General features: G+C 43.6%; 1 protein-coding gene across 3 annotated transcripts in view; it reads right to left on the bottom strand.

The window, feature by feature from the left end:
- The window catches only part of LOC121282311 (phosphatidylinositol 3,4,5-trisphosphate 5-phosphatase 2-like), a 137,565-nt gene that overhangs the window by 17,511 nt on the left and 100,559 nt on the right, over nt 1-19,495 (bottom strand). For all 3 annotated transcript variants that reach the window (XM_041195977.1, XM_041195978.1, XM_041195979.1), the window contains 8 exons: nt 18,979-19,075; nt 16,620-16,758; nt 14,418-14,517; nt 12,954-13,042; nt 10,503-10,584; nt 7,440-7,529; nt 4,748-4,861; nt 1,042-1,130 (listed from right to left, as the gene is read on the bottom strand). In XM_041195977.1, coding sequence (XP_041051911.1) covers nt 1,042-1,130; nt 4,748-4,861; nt 7,440-7,529; nt 10,503-10,584; nt 12,954-13,042; nt 14,418-14,517; nt 16,620-16,758; nt 18,979-19,075 — 800 coding nt within the window. The remainder of the gene's footprint in view (nt 1-1,041; nt 1,131-4,747; nt 4,862-7,439; nt 7,530-10,502; nt 10,585-12,953; nt 13,043-14,417; nt 14,518-16,619; nt 16,759-18,978; nt 19,076-19,495) is intronic.

The following is a 19,495-nucleotide window of genomic DNA, read 5'->3' as shown; positions in this document are numbered from 1 at the left end:
TTTGATTGGTCACTGTCATAGACATTTTGGAATCATTAACCAGAAAAATACCCTTCAGCAAGTCCTTCTGGCCATGAAATGGCTCCCATAGCTGGCTTTAAAGAAGCCAGTTACACCGGAATTTACTCATTTCCCCCCACCCTCCTCCATGTCTTTCCATCAAATAGTGCGAATTATCTGATTCATCCAGTCATTTAAGGCAACTGGAGCCAAAACGAGCTTAAAGCACAATGAAGGGCTTCCTTGAAACTCCTCCACATGGCCAGACACTGGTGCAGTGTGCCCTGGGCATTCTATAGGCCTCACATCTCAGTGCCCCTTCCTGTGGACTTGTATTGTCAGCCCCTATGTTGTAAGAAATGACCATTAGTTGATGGTTAAATCTATTAAGCCATGATCTGCAGCAATTTTGAAATAAAATGCCAATTCTAGGTTTATCCGAATCAAGCCTATATTCTGTTCACCTAGGACTCTGACCTGCTTCCCAGTCCAAAATTAGATGGAGTGGGCTATTTCTAAAAAGGTCTATGCATATTTGGGCATATTTAAACCTGAGATAAGTTTGTGTTCGAGTGTATGAATGCAAGTTATGTTCATTCTTGCATGTGCCCAGCTTATTTTTAATGGCAGTAGTCAAAAAAACTTTTCTTGCCTCGATTTCGTGAACTAAAATTACCAGGTGACCAGCCTGAAACTAGGGTAGTTTCCCTATCTCAATTCTTCTGGCAGAGGTCACCGCTGATTAATCAGGAGTAAGAATCTTGGCTGGTTTTATCCTTCTCCAGCCTAGAGTTGGAAGCCATTTCTGGTGCCTCTAGCACAGCTCTGACTGGGAGGAGTTAACTCTACACAGATCAGGGATTGAAACTGGTCCACATAGCTCAGCAGCAGCCTAATGCATTTCCTAAGGGCTATTCTGGAAACACAGGTCAGACAACCAAATAGCGTTTCACTCCCATCACATCCAAACTTAATTTCCTTGAGTTTACAGTAATTGATTGCTGTGTTACAATTTTCCGTTAGGCTAACGCCATGACCTACCATTGGCAACTGGTGTGCGGCCCATTCAACTCTCAGGAATCCATGTTTAATACACAGCTGGGTACCATTATCCAAACTTTTCTTAAATTCTGTCAAGAAAAGGTTCATTTTGGAAAAGTGTGCATTATTAAAAGAATTTACATATTTTTTCTGTTGGACTAAGTGCCTTTGTTATAAAGCTAGAAAGAGTGATTTTATTTCTACATATAATATGCCAATTACTCACTGTGTGCAGATCTTTACTGCAATCACAGGAGGCCATAAATGCATTTAAAAGACAGAGTCAGAATTGAGAAGATCTTGGGGCATGATCGTTGTCCAGTAAAAAATGTCATTGCTCCATAAGAATAGTCTCACTGAGGCACTGGGCCAAACAAGCATCCCACAATAGTGACATTAAAGCTGGAAGTTAAAGCTTACGGAACAAATTGATCTTTCATATGACTTTAAGGATTCTGTACTTACTGTTCAATTTGTGTTAAATCCAGAACTCAATGATGTTGTCAAATTAACAGAATCACAGAGATGGACAGAAACATGCTAACACTTATTGTCGGGAAAGGGTTAATCAGGCGGTCTTGAAGTCCGCTCATGTTACACTGTTATTGATTTCTCCTTATAAGTTAATTTAGGTGCAGCGACCATTGAACTGTTGAATTAAGACAGATCTTAAAGCAAGAGCTAATTCAGACAAGAGATCTAATTAAAAGACTTTCTAATTCATATTTGGCATAAGGCACAACAACATTCATTACATGATCCACAGGCTGCTTGTGGCTCCACTTGTCTTTCCTGCCTCCCACTCACTAATCCTCCCTCTCACTCGCCAAGGGCAGTATTTAATTGAAGTGATGGGGGTCTCGCCTATGGTTGGAGAACCGGCAAGAAACCCACATTTTCTCTTTGAGGGGAGGCCCACAAATACGACGTGCCAATCAGGCACTTAACTGGGCAGCAGCAGGCCTTCCCCAGATCAAGGACCCCGGGGTAGGGGGGCAGAAAACCCGCCCAGTGAGATCAGAGCCCCTTATCTTTATTGAACGCCACCAGGGAGGTGGTAGCTGCTGCAATATGACACCCACCCGAGGCCCGGTATCACTGCTGGATCCCATGCCGTTGATGAGTGAGGACAAGTGGGGCTGGGGTTGCAGGGTGGGGGTTGTGCAGAAGGGATGGGGGAAGGGGTGTCAGCAGCAAGGGCAGGGGGTAGCTCTTAGCAGCTGGTCTCTTCCAACTCCCTCAATCAGGAACTGAGTGCCTTTGAACGAGGAACCTCCCCCAGGAGCCCACAAGCAACACCGCACAGGTTTGCTTGTCATGCTCCCCACATGGAGAGTACCCTCCCCCACCCAATAGGATGAGGCTCTCAAATAGGCATTAACTGCCTACTTAAGGGCTTCAATTGGTGGCAGGATGGGAAAGTCAGACATGGACCTTTCCACTGCAGGCTTAATCTGGGTTGAGGAGGGAAGGTGGTGGGGTCATCACCTGCCAATGTCCTGCCTGATTAAATCCCTCCCACCACCAAACCCGCCACAGAGGAGGACATTAAATTCCCTCCTGCCTCTCTCCCGCTCGCCAACCTTCCCGTTCACCGACCCTCTCACTTGCTGACCCTCTCACTCACCAACTCTCCTCTGCTCACTGACCCTCCCGCTTGCCGACCCTCCTCTGCTCACTGCTTCTCTCGTGTTCATCACCTCCTGCTTGCCAACCCTCCTACTTGCCGTCCCTCTCCAGCATGCCACCCCTCTCCCATTCACCGTCTCAGTCTCCCATCCCCTGACCCTCTCACCCCCCTCACTCGTTTCCTTCCTCTCGCCACCCCTCTCCCAAGCCCTCGCTCATAGCTAGGGATCGGGAGAGGGAAGTGGCCAGCGAGCAGGAGAGAGGCAGTGAGGTGGAGAGGGAACAGTGAGTGAGACGGTCGGCGAGCAGAGGGGCATGAAACGAGAGGGTTGGTGAGCGGGAGGGTGCCATAGCAGCAAGCGGGAGGCAAGTACAAAGAGTGCATTATTAAGAGTTAGTAAGTCATTAAACACATTAGTAACGGTACTCTTGGCGTACTGCATACAGTTCTGAATATGTTTATCTTTTATATTCATTATTTTGTCTTACATACCAAGATATCTTTTACAAAAAATAAATTACAATGAATTTATAAGCATTTTAAAAATTTTACTTGTGGTCCGATTAAGATTGTCCAATATCCCAATTGGCCCTCACTATTCTTCTGGTGACTACTACTGGCCTATATCATCCTAAGCAGATGCAGGAGGTTGGTATGGAAAAGCATGGATTTATAATTGAAAATTTCATGAGTTATTTAATCAGGCAGGAGGGTGGTGGGTGGGGTCCTCACTGCCTTGCCACCTCCACCCTGATTGGCACTTAATATGTTGGACCTTCGCTAAAAGAGAAGACGCGGGGTTCCTGACAGTACACCAGCTAGTGGGTAAAACCCCAGTCTCCTCCATTAAATACTGCCCACGGATCTGGAAATTTAGGGAGCGTGACTGAATAGGAAAGTTGTGACAGTTTATAGAAATATAATTTGTTGAACTTATTAAAAAAGAGAAAAGAAAAGAAGGAAACTCATTAAAAAAAAGTATAAAAAGTGGGTGTTGTCCAATACTTTGGAATTCAGTTAAGGTCTGGTCAGTGTGAACAAGCAAACTCATAACTGTAAAATATTTGGATTATTTCACTAAAATTTTGCAAGTTTTTCTCATAGGTGCTACTGTTAATTATTAAATAATTAATAATTATTGCTATAAATCTGTGACATTTAATGTAGTGAACCCTTTTGATTTAAGGAGTAAATTGTAAGTATGAATATCTTTCCTCTAATGATTATCCCCATTCTCCCTACTTCTACTGAAAGAAATTTACTCCTCCTGTTGTTTGGTTTGATGGGTGATGACAGTTCATCTAAGTGACCCTGCATAGAAATGTATTGAGGGTGAAATTCAACTTTGGTAGGGACATAAACCAGGTGGTATTCATTCCGCCACACATCAAACACCATTTGCAATTGAATTCAACGCAAAGAAAAAGGGCTTTGCCTAAATGCTACTCACCATTCTGCATCACTGACAAAGTTAAATTTTACCCCGTAGCATTATATAGAAATTATAAACATGTAAACAAACCCAACCAGTCTGAGTTGGAAATTATCTTGCACACATGCAGTAGTCTTGATTCTGTCTCTTTATCACCCTTACCTTCAACTATACATAAAACCTATTCTTCAATGTTGACATGGTCTGCTTTACGGCCATTAACTCCATGAGTGCATTTCACAGCCTCACACCGCTCTGTGTCAAAACTTTCCTCTGCTCATCCAAGTTGCAATTCCTATCTCATGGTGAAGTCATAGCTTGTCTTTACCTGAGATTCACACATGTTTGCCAGCAAGGGTCACTGGGTAATCAGTGGTGGAAAGTAAGCAGTTGGGAAAACACTGATAGAAATTTTTCCCTCCTTTGCCCAGAGGCATTGAGGCCAATTTTATTGAACCTATAGCCACATTGACTGCAATCAAATAGTTTACCATAAACCAAGCATGAAACCTAGGATGGTCTTTGTCTGTGGGGTTCTGTATCATGGTGGTTGCTGGACCCAACCACTGAGCAACCAAGGGCACTTAAATGGATGACATTGTCCCGTAATTTGGCTGAAATATGTGTATTAAATGTGTTCAAACCTTCCAAACAACTTGAGTGAAATTCAATGAAAAATTTTGTTTTGCACGTTGTCTTCACGATAGCTTCAATGATTTCAAACTCAATACAGGCTTGCCCAGAACTATTGCAAGGACCTGCAAACAACAGGAATAAATAGAATTAAGTTGGACATGAAGAAATCTCAACAGGAACAATAATTTGTTCGAACACAAACTCACCAGCATACAAGCATAGATCATATCTTATACACACTAGCCTTCGAAAACACACATCATGATGTGTGCGCGTGCATTATGCTCATCAAGTCAGTGCATCTCACTGCTGGAAAATGAAACAATGTCAGCATTGTGTAATCCTGGAACAAGCTAAGTATGGCCAGATATAGAATAAAAAGTTAGTGGGGAGAATTTGCTCTCCGTTGGGCAGGCTGGGCGGGAGCAGGTGTGCAGCTGGTCACCACCCGTGATCGGCTGTGCACTGCCACTTTACGTGGGTGAACCAATTAAGGCCCACCCAGTGTGACACACACCCAGAAGTGCTCAGCACTACCTGTGCAGGCTGGGGGGGAAGAGGGAGAGTCAGTGCCTGCGCTTTGCCTCAGGGAGATTAATTTAAGTGTGAAAAATTGAAGAAAAGAATTTTAAAAATTATTCAGACATGTCCCCTCATGTGACATTGTTACATGAGGTGGGACATGTTTTTCGATTTACATCAACCATTTTATTAAATTAATAAAACCTTCATGAAACCTCATCCCGCCCGTGGATGAGGTTCCACGTAAAATGCAAAGGCCGCCTGGGCTCTTTGCCTGCCCGCCAACCTTAAGGTTGGACAGGCTGCCCTTGCAAATGCCTCAATTATTGGATTAATGGCCTTAATAGGTCTTTGACAGTTCAGTGGGCGCGCAGCCATTTTATGCGTCAGCGTGCGGGGCCCACCTTGCGCATGCCGACCAGAAGATTCAGGCCGGTAAGAGGTTTCAGGAAACATAAAAGTTTATTTAGCTCAACAATATAAACTCTTTTTATGGATCGTTACCCACCACCTTCTCATCACATTACTCATTCCTTTGTTTCTGCAGAAAGAAGTCTAATAGCCTCTTGAACATTTATTCACTGCATGTTTCAAAGGCTGCCCTCGATAGTATGAGATCAACTGAGTTCCCTTATAATTTCCGAGTTTTAACTTGTGTTTCCTTAAAATCATTCACAGCTTTGTAAATTCCCTTGTCATCTTGGAAATAATCAATTAGGGGACCTTGAAGTGTCCCATTTTCTGGAGAAGACAAACCTAACACCCCTTAAATTTTCCTCATTACTTTGATTCCCAATACCTGCAAGCACCTTTTTTGCTCACCTCTGTATCGCCAAAGCATGATAATACCTTCCCTTGATTTCACAAGAACTGCACAGAGTATCAGTGATATAACCTCTTCTGAGTTGCACTCTACGGGCTGGATTTTACTAGCCCTCTTGGGATGGGCTGGAAGGCCGGTGGGGGAGGGTCCTGTAAAATGGCGATGGAGCCAGGATGGAGTGCTGCTGGCCTTCCTGTCACCATTTTACCAATGTTATGGAAGGTGAAGAACAGCCCCACCGCCCATAAGCCAGTTGAGCCACTTAAGTGGTCAGTTAGGGGCCTCTTCCCACCACCGCTTACATTTTACCAGCGGCGACTGAGCCATCTGATTTGTGAGGAGGCTGCCTGGTGAACCCTGGTAGACTTCATGCAGGTTTGGTGGGGGATGGCGGGGTGGGGTGGTGGCGGTGGTGGTTGGGGGGTGGGGGGGTGGTTTCTAATTCAGCACAGAAGGGCCCAAATGTAGTAACACCAACCTCACCTTGCAACACACTAACACCGCCCACCCCTCAGCAGAATGTGGCTGACTGGCCCCGGCAACCACAGATTGCACTGATAAGACATGAATAAAACCACAACATGGTGGCAGAGGTGGAATATGTAATAGTTTTATAATGATATAAAAGCACTAATCACTCATAAGGGATTGGGTACAAATGTTTTTTGTTCATTCATTAAGTCTAGGCACATGTGAACAGGAATACATGGATATAAAGCTTGAAGACATCAGAGCTGCAGAGCTGTGTGTGTTCTGCTGAAAGCAAAAATGAAACTAAAACTGGATCACATGATATATTTCCTTTCTAGTGATGTCATTCTGGAATCCCTTAAAGGTATATTACAACAGCCACCACCTGGACAAAATTCCAGCCATTCTTGCTCTTGATGCACCCCATTACATTACTTAACGCTCATTAATGCAACTAATTATGGAGAACAGTAACACTCCTTCTGCTCTGCCTCAACAACTTTCCAGAATTGCTTGGAGAAAGTATCCTCTATTGCACCGTTGTAGTATTTCCATATTTCACATTTCTCTGATGTGCCAATAGCAATCATTAAACAATAATTAGCAGGATTGTTTTTCCCCCCTGTGATCTCATGACCGCTTGGCTGCCTATACACCCATTTTGAGACTGCCTCAAACTGCTTATACAGACTGAAGAATCTTTCACTCCATCACTCTGATCTAGGTTTGTATCCAGATGAAAAACCAATGTATAACCAGCAGTAATGTGACCCAGATCCTCCAACTAACTCACTCTTTACATTATCTGTTCAACTCCACTTGTGGAGATATTCAGGAAACCCCCATTGATGAACACATTCTCTATATCACTTGGCTCTTTTTACCTTTTTTAGACACAAACTGGGATGTTACCCCAATTTCAAATGTGGAAAAGATGGGTGAGTGGTCACTGGTCATGATATCATCTGTGCAACCTGCAGAAAAATAAAGGAGGACCAGTATGAGGAAATAAATTATTACGTTCTAGGTTTTCTGAGACAGTGTGTGTAAGAATTCCATTATTACAATATAACAGTGAGTCTTGGTGAGTAATGTGCAACTTCAAATGGAATTAAATATTGTCCCAGATTTTCATTGAGTCAGGACAACTCAGCTGCCCTTTAAAAATGGCAGGAGGGACCCAATTCCATGATTCCCACCCCATTCCCATTTCCAACAACATTCACCATCACAGGATAGGGGTGTAGGTAGCCCACCCACTTACAACATTCCTGTCCTTGTCAGGTCCAGTGCAGGGGTGAGCAATGTATCACATCCCGTGCCCCTACAATTTTAGTGGAGTCGAGACACGTCCCAGAGAAATCATCGGCCACAGAGGAACCCCAGTCACAAGTTTAAAAGCAAAAACAGTCACCAGCTCCTGGAATTCTTCCACTGACAGGCTTTGACATACAAAAAAGAAACTGCCATGGACAGAATGTGTGTGTTTTCGTAATCTCCATGATCAAAGTGTTTAGTATGTGAGGTGCATTTTTACCCTCAGAATGATTGTCCCAATTCAAATAATCCCTGCAGCGAGCCATTTTGTGAGTTTTAAAATAAAGAATGTTATTTATTATCCCACACTTCCTTCCTTCCATCATATGGTCAGAAGTGGAGATGTTCATTGATGAATGCACAGTGTTCAGCATCATTCGCAACTCCCCAGATACTGAAGCAGTCCATGTCCAAATGCAGCAAGACCTGGACAATATTCAGGCTTGGGCTGACAAATGGCAAGTAACATTTGCACCATGCAAGTGCCAGACAATGGCCATCGCCAGCAAGACAGAATCTAATAATCGTCCCTTGATGTTCAATGGCATTACCATCACTGAATCTCCCATTATCAACATCCTGGGGGTTACCATTGACCAGAAACTGAACTGGACCAGCCATATAAATACTGTGGCTACAAAAGCAGGTCAGAGGCTAGGAATCCCGGGGCAAGTAACTCGCCTTATGACTCCCCAAAGCCTGTCCACAATCTTCAAGGCACAAGTCAGGTATGTAATGGAATACTCTCCCCTTGCCTGACACCATCCAGGACAAAGCAGTCTGCTTGATTGGCACCCCATGCACAAAAATTCATTCCCTCCACCACTGATGCACAGTAGCAGCAGTGTGTGCCATCTACAAGATGCACAGAAGAAACTCACCAAGGCTCCTTAGACAGCACCTTCCAAACCCACAACCAGTACTATCTAGAAGGACAGGGGCAACAGAACATGGGAACACCACCACCTGGAAGTTCCTCTCCAAGCCACTCACCATCCTGACTTGGAAATATATTGCCATTCCTTCACTGTCACTGGGTCAAAATCGTGGAACTCCCTCCCTAACAGCACCGTGGGTGTACCTACACCACAGGGACTGAAGCAGTTCAAGAAGGCAGCTCAGCACCACCTTCTCAAGGACAATTAGGGATGGGCAATAAATGCTGGCCTAGTTCACATCCCTTGAATGAATAAAAAAAAACTGTTGCTCCAAATGTCACTCACATGACTCCCACAAACTATTACTCACACAACAATTAGATACAGATGAAGGAAAAAACAATATATTTGCAATCTGGGATTATTTCAGTCTCCTTAATAGCAGGCCCGTAGTTTCTTAGATTAATTGGTGTTTTGGGTAGAATGAAAAGCAGAGGATTCCTAGTAAGCTCTGAAGCTTGTTGTAGTTGAATTGCCAGGAGGTTGGTTCTCCCACTTTCAAGGTTTATTATCTTGGCTACTTAGTTGACAGCAACTGATTTGATGGCTTTCTGCTGGTCTGAAACTGGTCTGGAAGACGACCGATTGCCTTAATTTACAAAAACTATGGCTCCTTTAGGACCTAAAAATAGAAAAGCTTCCAAATTCTTTTGGCTCAAGAAAGACCACAGGAGAACCTCTGGCTGAACAGTGACAACAATTCTGCGTTTTAGCAGATGGGGCCAGTTGTCAGTAAAGCAACTTTACAGGTGTGTCTCATGGCAAAGAAACAATATCCGGGGAGAGGGGGGGAAGGAGAGGAGGGGAGGGGGGAGGGGAGGGGGCAGGGGAGGAGGGGAGGAGGGGAGGAGAGGGGGGAGGGGGAGAGGGAGGAGAGGGGGGAGAGAGTGGGGGAGAGGGGAGGAAGGGGCAGAAAATCCTGGCCTTTTAAAACCATCTTCATCAGACTATGACAGAGGTTGTAAGTGCCAATAAGTAGGATTTGAAACCTCAAGGTCAGATTCCGAACTGGTGCAAAACATTGGTTGAAAGTTCTGAGACTTAATAGGGCTAAATCTGCAACACATGAAATACATGGGGATTATTTATGGCTGAATAAATATGGGTTAGAAGTTTGCTGACATCATTCAGAATCAGAACATGCTGGGGGGGGGGGGGGGGGGGGGGGGGCGGGGTGGGGGTCGATTTTATTACCCGCCTCCCCCCATCAGGAACAGGACACATTAGTGTTAAAATTCAAACAGAAGTATTCACCGGTCCATTTCCGCTTACTTGGTGCCTGCGATGTCATTTTAATAGTGTTCACTTCTCAGTAGACCCAGGTTCCCAACAGAAGCCAGATGAAAATCCACAATTATTTAAACAATTCACAAACCTCACTATTATTGACCTCAGTGCCAGCTGTGAAAGTCCTGACAAGCTGCAGGCATGTTAAATTACCAGGTTTATTTGTTTTAAACAGTGGAAGTGGTGAAGTTTGCAAAATATTTTCTCAGTTTCAGCTGACCTGAAGCAACACTGTTCAAATTTGGAAAATCAATGCAATATATTTTACAAAACTCAACAGGTGACATGTCTTTGTTCACCAGTGCAGGAATGGCCAGGTCATTATGGGAATTTCCTTTCAGCTTTGCTTTGTTGCCCTGAGCTGCAAAGGCACCATTTGTTTCAATAATAAATGGGTATACCTACCATATGAAGTACACTGATTATATGTTTCTGGGTAGGATTTCCACAGGACCCTATCACACCAAGAAGGAACATTTATTCTTACCTATAATAAAGGCAAAGAACAAAGGTATGAATAGCAATAAGCCTGATGATCTTTTCATCTGATGTTAAACTGATGGGTCTTTTAGTTGTTTGGTATCTCCCTCTCTCCCTTCTTAAATTACAAAGTGGCATTTGTAATTTTCTAATTAAAAATCACAATTCCTGAATCGAGAGAGCTTTGGAAAATTTAGGACAAATGCATCTGCATTTCCCTCACCTATTCTAACATTCCTGGGTGGAAACCATCAGGTCCTAGAGTTTTTTCTGTCATAAGTTGCATTATTTCCTCTATTACCATCCTTTTTTTTAACTCATATTAAATCTATATATTCCCTCCCTTTGACTTATCTTTAGGTTCCCTTCTACTTCTGGTTGTTTTCCTTATTCTACCACAGTGAAAATAAATACTTATATTAATAGGTCTGCTATTTCCTATTGTCCATTATGGTCTTGCCTACAACAACCTTTCACCACTCTCTTCCTCTTAATATACTTACAAAAACATTTGCTGTTAGCTTTGATGTCCTCCACAACACTTCTTTCACCCATTATTTCATTTTTTAGATAACTTATTTTCTTTTTATAGCCTCACAGTTTGCTGGATTTGTTTGTCTTACATTTGTGTAAACCTTCTACATTTATTTTCTTCCGGATGTCATTTATTGATCATGGTTGCTTAATCACACAAGTGGAGGTATATACTGGTTTCATACTGTTTGTCTGTAGATTTGCCCATTAACAGTGGTTAATTCATTCCTTATTCTTAAATTTAAAACCTTAGTTTCAGACTCTCTATCCTCCCTTTGAAACTAATACAACATTCAACTCTATTATGGGCACTATGTGTAAGATGTTCCCTTACCAACAGATTGGTAACTAATTCTGGTTTATTACCTATCATTAAATCTAATATAATTTGTTCTCTTGTCAGTTCTAAAACAATATTGACTTGAATGCAAAGTAAAATCAGATTGGGTGTAAAAGTCAGTCTTCGACCTGTTCCCATTGGTTTCCTAACAGCTTGGTAGGAGGGGGAACAAGACTAAAATTGAATGTGATAACTGTCTCAAATACATTTTAGAAATTCATTGCCCTCACTGGTTCAGCTGTTCTGCTTTTCCAACTCGTGGGCCTGAATTTCAGGGGCGCCTGATCGGTGGGCCCAGGAGCAGTCGGGAAATGGACCGCTGACCGTGATTGGCCATGATTTCACGCTGGCCAGCCAATTAGCAGCCAGCTGTAGTGAAACGCGTGCTGAAAAGTTCAGCGCTGCAGGGGTGGGGGCGGGCGATGATGTCACCGCGAGCATGGGGTGAGCGCTGCGAGAGAGCTCCCTGAAGACAGACAGCTGCCTCAGGGAGCCGCTGACCTGAAAATCATCAAATAAAGGTTTTAAAAGCCGCAAAAAAAGTGCCCAAGCATCGCAATCACCTAAAAATAAAACTGATAAAAATGCTGCACCCAGATATTTATTTTTATTTTGTTTCGTAACGGAAATTTCATCCCGCCCTTGGACGTGGTTTGATGAAAAATGCAAAGGCCGCCTGGCCGATGCCCCCATCCGCCAACCGTAACTTTGGACGGGCCATGAAAAATTGGAGACAATTGCGCCGTCAATGGGCTCATTTGCCCTCTTAATTGTCGACGGGTGCGCTTCCGACTTTCGTGCTTGCGCGCCAAAAGAAATATGGCGTGAGTGAATGATGGTGTCGGGACGCTCACCCAACCTCTTCCCGAGCGATTTTACGCCTGATCAGGTCGGGCACCCACCCACCCGCAGGACATAAAATTCAGCCCAATGTGAAAGTTAAAATCTCCCATTAGAACCACATTGTGTCCTTTTTGTCTTATCAGATCTCCATATATATATTCCCCACCGCATCATTATTGTCAGGAGGTCTGCAGACAACTCCTACCCGAGTTTTGCATCCTTTGCTGTTCCTTAACTCTAACTGATCGTGGTTCTCTGCCTAATCACCACTACTAGAATCCCTTCCTATTACTGCTCTAATTAAGTATTTTAGCAGTATTGCTACTCCCCCATCCCACAACGTCTTTAATTTCTCTGCCATTTCTAAAGATTTGATGGTCCATAATGTTTAGCACTAAATCATGCTCAGTTTGCAGCCAGGTCTCTGTAGTGCCGACAACATCAAACCCTGGAAGCTAAATTTGTTCTTCAAACTCAATTTTTTTTATTTCTTGGGCTATGTGAAAGACTTACTTGCATAGCTGTCCTCATGATGCCTCTATGCTCTGTCAGTTTTTTTTTCTCACACTTTTTAACTTACCATGCGAATGAAGCATTTGTGCAGGGAAGAAGAATATAAGGGATGAAGTTAGGAACATGGACAGCTTGATGTTACTTACTCCAGTGGTTTTATGCTTCTGCCATGAGTAAACATCTCTGGTGTTTCGTTCATATCGATAGGTCGGAGGGAAAGTGATTTCTTCCTCATCTGTCAGATGTGGAAAAGAAGATCGAGAGCACAATGTCACAAGCGCAGAGCCTTTGTCAATACATAAGTATGGGAAGGTTAACGTTGCAGCTCTATGACCCTTCGTCGCAGACCATCTTTTCCCTACCATAACTCGGAGGAAGAATCATATACCTGCAGCATTAAACTCACGTTCCTCTCTCCAAAAATGCTGCTTGAGCTGTTGAGTGTTCTGACTCTTGTTTGTTTTTATTGCAGATTTTCAGCATCTGCAGTACTTTTGTTTTGTTTATCATGCCCAGTTTAATGCTATTAGATGATCATGGCCCAAAGCACACAATGCAGTGAAGGATATACTGCATGTGGTAAAATGATATATATAATACATTATGTAAATGTTCCCATTTATACAATGATCTCTATATGTCCTAAATTCATATTAAAGTTCCATATCATACAGTATTGCATGCATTTCTGGTCACCGTATTACGGGAAGGATGTGAATGGGTACAGAGGAGATTTACAAGATATTGACAGGAATGGATAATTTTAGCTATGGAGAAAGATTGGATAGGCTGGGATTGTTTTCTTCTGAACGGGGGAGATTTAATTAAGATGTATAAAATTATGAGGGGCTAAAGAGTGCTTAGGAAGGACTTATTTCACTTAGCAGAGAGGTCAGTAACCAAGTGGCATAGATTTAACGTAATTGATAGAGGGATCAGAGTTAGGAGTAATTTTTTCACCCAGAGGTTGGTGGAGGTGGGGTCTGGGACTCACTGCCTCAAAGGGTAGTAAAGGCAAAAACCCTTATTGTATTTAAAAAGTATTTGGATATGCTCTTGAAGTGCTGTAACCTACAAGGCTAAGGACCAAAAGCTGAGAAGTGGGATAAGGCTGGGTAATTTTTCTTCAGTCAGTACAGACATGATGGGCTGAATGGCCTCCTGTGCTGCAAAATTTTCTATGAGGTGAATTTTACTGGGGGCATGGGGAGGGGGTTGGTGTGTCTTCCATACTACGCACCCCCCACCCTGCACCCCCCTCCAGTTGAAAAGCCGGTCAGTTGGTCAGGACCTTGCCGACTTTAAAATAGGCTGCCTCACAGCAACAATACACTGGGGCAGCCCTCTGGTCCAGCAAATGCTGCTGTCGAGAGCCGCCGGCCAATCTGGTTGACCAGCAGCTGAGTGGCCCCAGCAGAGTGGTGACCGGTGCTGGGACTACAGGGAGTCCCAAGGAGAAGGACAATGGATACCTGACGTCAAGGTAAGTCTGGGGATTTTGGTCGGGGAGGGATTGAGGAGCCTAGTGAAGGGAGGGGAGAATTGAGGGGTCAGGTGTTAAAAATAGCACGCAGCAATTAATACATTTAAATTGTCAGAAATGTACTTACAGAATTTCAGGAAAACCTTTCTTTTCTCTTGCTCCAAGTTCAGTTGGTCAACACTCAGTAATGGCTCAAACTCCTTTTTGCTGATATAGTTTAGGATATCCTGAAAGGTAAAGTATCTGATTTAGGAGTTTCCCTTCATTGGATTGAGTGTCCTTGAGTGTCCCCCTCAAAAAAACAAATTTATCCTCTAATCCCATGCCGCCCTCTGTCATTATTTATCTCATAAGCCTCATCCAGCCATGTTATTTTTCACAGTCAGCAATAGACAAACGGGGCCAAGTTTTCTTTCAGCTATGGAGTCAGGGTAAGAGGCAGGTAAGTTGACTTGTGGAGGGATTCTCCCTCCACATTCATCGTTTGGCAGCTGTGACTACTTTTAATTTTAACATTTTGAAAGTTCTATAGAGGGCACCTCAATCTCAAAGTGCCCTCTCTTTCTCCTACCTACATCAGTAGCACCTGCTTCTGAAGGTGGGGCCTCCAATCTTTCAGTGCTGCTGGGCCTCCTATTGGCCTTCCAACATTGGGAGCCCACCTACCATCCTTTATTAGATATCTGGCCATCTGGCCACTAACTTGCCATGATTCTTGAAAATTGTGACAGGTAAGAGACGCCAACACGGTGCATGTTCGGGACCCGGAAATGCTCCCAACATCGGAGTCAAGTCCAAAAATGAAAATTCAGCCCATGGGTCCCAAAATTCCCATCCAAACCCAAAGGAATTCTGGCAGATTTCCAGCTCAGTTAATAGAAAATGGGGATTAACCAGTTTCACCAGGAGCCCGCTCCCTAATTTATATCCTGCCATTTTATGGAAGTAGATCTTCTGTTTGCTTCCCACTTGCTGTCAAAAGAGGAGGAATTCCACTCTTTACATCCACTGTGGGCCTCAGCAAGAATTCACAACAGCTGCCAACTAGCGTGACTTCCACCAAAGCCTGCAGGTAGGCCCTAAACCTTTACAGCTATGAGAAATTGGTCATTTTAATAAGAGTAGTTCTGAGAATATTATAGAAATGCTAAAAATAATAGCTTTAAAAGAAATGTCAAGCCTGTAATTTCCCAGCAATAAAGTTTTTCACTCTCTGTATCAAGTTCAAGGAACTCTGCAGCCCCTTCAGGAGATAACAAAGACACAACACATTCAATTGTCCATTGTTCAACAGTGTTATCTAGGTGACATAGCTCCTTCAGGCATGGGCCTTCATGGAGACAATCCTGGATGTAACAAGATGGACCCTTGTGCCCATTAAATGAATGAAATGTTCTTACAAGAGGTAAGCAATAAGGTGATCTCATCAGGGGCAAGAGGAGGCTAGAAAGGGAAGGGTTTAACTTGTATATCTGTCCCTCAGTAACTGGACAAGTTGAATTAGAATCATTGATTGACATGAGACAACTACCAGTCCCCTAAAATTAAAGTATATAAATGGGTAGTCAAGAAGAAAAGAGCACAGACAAGGAGGAGGCTGTTTAAGGGTTACTAGCTTTGGCTTAAAATGCTTATCAGCCTAAAGGCGTGGAAGGGATCATTACAGCAGGCAACAGACCAGGCAATTCCATCCATCTGATTCTGGACTGGTAAACGTTCTCACCAGTCACAGGTTGTAAGTCTATTCTGATTATGTGTTGTATTTGAACTATCGTTTTTCAATAATCCACTTTAAATCTGTAAACTAGACCATTTGTGACTCCTTAACACTTTTGATTGATCTGCGACCAGAGATGACAACTGGCCTGTTTCTTCTATTGGGAACAGAAGAACAGGGGATGTTTCTTCATCAGTGCCTCACTCCTCACCGCCAAGCACAATGCCGCTCCAACATTTTCCAGCAGGTGGTCCTGATGCACCCACCCTGGCTACACAAAAGACCTTCTCCCCAGTTATGGGCAGCATGTGCAGCCTAAGGTTATATTGCGGATGGGGTAATCCATTCTGTCGTACTTGAATAGGAAGTACAGGCCCTATAGACTTTCAGGTCCATTGATTAATTTGGCAGGCAAAGGCAGTCTGGAAATGGGCACAAGAGACAAGTAAATACATTTTTTGGAGTAAAAGAAGACTGAGAGATGCCTGGACAGCCAAAGGTCATATTAGAAGTAAACAAAAAGGAGAGAATAGGCCCTTTCTAGCTGTTCCTACAAAATCCTATTTTCCTAAATCAAGGATTCCAATAAAGCAGGAAGAAAATGAAACATACCTGAATATCCATATCTAGTCGATAGTTAAGGTCTCCAAACCAGAAAATATGGGTGAAACGCAGAGCGATGTCAAAAGAACTGAGCTGTTTATCTCCCAATGATAACAAACGGAGTATATCCAAGTAATTCTGGTTTCGCCTAAAACAAAACCAGCAGTGGAAGTTTACAACCAAGAGACAGCAAGCAGCTGAGTTTAAAGTCACAGGTTCCATCTGCTATAGCAGCTCAGGATGAAGTCTCAGAATCATAGATTGAGAAATTCAACTTGTGCCTGACGCGTGTAGAATCAGCAAAGCAACTGCTCCAAACAAAATATGTCCCCGGAAATTGCCAGTCTTATTATGGTTGTCCTGGGCAATGCAGGGTTGTTTCTCTTGGGCCAGCAAAATACCTCCGGCTCACTGGCAACTTGCCCACCACCCCCTCCCAAATCAAAGTGCCAATTTGGTGCCCTGGGATCGCTGACAGCGTTTCAATGAGACCTGAGGTTGAACTGGGTTGTGTGTCACACCGGCACGCTGAGCCATTTCTCTACTGATTTTATATACAGTCTGAAAGCAGTTGAACTTTCCAGCCTAAAAGTTGCCCAGGTCAATGCAGCTTCTTGTGAAATTCTGGCACAGTTTGGAAGCCCCAGGTGGTGATGCAAAATTTGGAGACCTTGGCCTGATTTTTCAATCTCGAGACAGGTAGTGGGAGTCAGGAAAACTCCTGGCTCGGCCCGCCTGCCTCAGGAGAAAGTGCCCGCAAAGGCGGGATCTCCACTACCGGGGCAGATGCGGCTGGAGTCGGGCAAGCCGCAGGTGCTGCCGGGTGCCAAGGTAAGCTGTTTAAAAGGCCCTAGTGCTGTGGGACTTTGTCCCAGTTAAAATAAAAACATGAAGGCCCTCCAGCCCTCACCCCTCACAACCCCCCACCCCACCATACACTCCCCATACCCTATCCATGCTGCCTCATTAATCCTCTATAGCTCCTCATGCCCCTTATGCCAAGCTATGTCCCTCCACCCAATCCCTATGGCCCCCTCATACATCCAATGCTATTATGCCCAAACAGTCAACCCCCCCATGGCCCCTCATATCCCCAATGCCAAGCTCTGCCCTTCCAGCCACACCCCAAGGCCCCTCATATCCCTAATGCCAAGCTCGGCCCTTCTACCCAACCCCCATGGCTCCTCATAATGCCAATACCAAGTTCTGCCCTTCCACACACTCTCCATGTCCTCTCTTACCACCCCCCCCCCTCCAATGCCAAGTTATGGCGCTTCAATGCTCATTGACCCACTACACATGGTATAGCTGCAATGAACCCTATAGGATGTATAAAAAAACTTTTAAAATGTAATTCATTCATAACATTCTACTATGTTTTAACAGCCATTTCACAAGAAAGCAATACACATGTCAATCATCCAGACCCTTTAAAGTATCAGTAACAAAAACTGGAAGCCCTTGAAACCTCTTAACCTTGTGTAAAGAAACATGTGAAATTGACCTCAGAGATCAGAGTGCCTGAGCTGTCAATCAAGCAAAGATTTCTCCTGGCTGCAGCTGTTCCAACAAGAGTAATGGTGTCTGGGCTCTCGGCCAAGCTGTGTACAAAAACATAGGAACATAAGAAATAGGAACATAGGACTTAGGAGTAGGAGTAGGCCATTCAGCTCTTCGAGTCTGCTCCATCATTCATAGGATCATGGCTGATCTGATTGTAGTCTCAAATCCACTTTGCTGTCTGCGTCACATCACCCTCAACTCCATCTTAAACGGTAGATCTCTTATTCTTAATCTGTGTCCCCTTAATCTCTCCCACAAATGGAAACATCTTCCTGGTACCTACCCTATCAAATCCCCTCAGATCTTATGTGGTTCAATAAGATCACCTATTTTATTTTCTAAACTCCAATGGGTATATTTTTTTTATTCATTTACGGGATATGGGCATTTCTAACTAGGCCAACATTTATTGCCAGTCCCTAATTTCCCTTGAGAAGGTGGTGATGAGCTGCCTTCTTGAACCGTTGCAGTCCCTGTGTTGCAGGTGTACCCACAGTGCTGTTAGGAAGGGAGTTCCAGGATTTTGACCTAGTGACAGTGAAGGAACAGCGACATATTTTCAAGTCAGGATGGTGAGTGACTTGGAGGGGAACTTCCAGTGGTGGGTATTCAAGCTACTCAGTTGGCAGTGAGACATTAAATTCAGCTGGAAATAAGTCATATTAGGAGATTATTTCCACCTCAAAGAATGGACATTACAGAATGGTGTTGTGCAATTGTCTCAGTTAAAAACTCACCTTATATTTCTTGAGTGTGAAACATAGTCTGACTTTGTTTAGTTGGCTAAATAAATTAATGCATGTACCTGAGGACTTTTTCACTACCAGATGTTAAGTGGCAGTTGACAAAACCCAGAGATGTCCCATTAAATAGGAATGAAACACCGACTGCACCTTTATTACCTGCAAAGAAAAGGTACACTAAGTTAGATAAACAAAGAACAGGTTTTTGTTGGACAGATATAAAGGTTGAAATCTGTTGGGAATAAGGTGGTCTCTGCTGAAAGTGCAAAACAGACACATTAGCAAATTGGCAGCCCATTTTTACACCATATCTAATTTCCTTTTCCAAGACAAACCTTCTGGTGCAGTGTAATACAGACTACCAATTCACTACTGCAGACCTAAAGAGCCAGCTGCCTGTTTGGGCATGACAGCTTGCCCAGAACATTTTGATAAGTCTCAAGACTTAATTTTCAGCCTGACTTGGGTCTCTTGGTTTAGACGTGAGCTGTTCACACAGAGCAAGTCTGGACTCAGATTAATTTTCTACCCTGGTGAGTTTTTATCTTAATTCTTTGAAAACAGTCTGAAAATTTTGAA

Source organism: Carcharodon carcharias, chromosome 9 (genome assembly GCF_017639515.1).
Source record: "Carcharodon carcharias isolate sCarCar2 chromosome 9, sCarCar2.pri, whole genome shotgun sequence".
In the NCBI taxonomy this organism is placed as follows: Eukaryota; Metazoa; Chordata; class Chondrichthyes; order Lamniformes; family Lamnidae; genus Carcharodon; species Carcharodon carcharias.
Note: the sequence above shows the minus strand (reverse complement) of the source record. Positions and strands in the feature narration are given on the sequence as shown.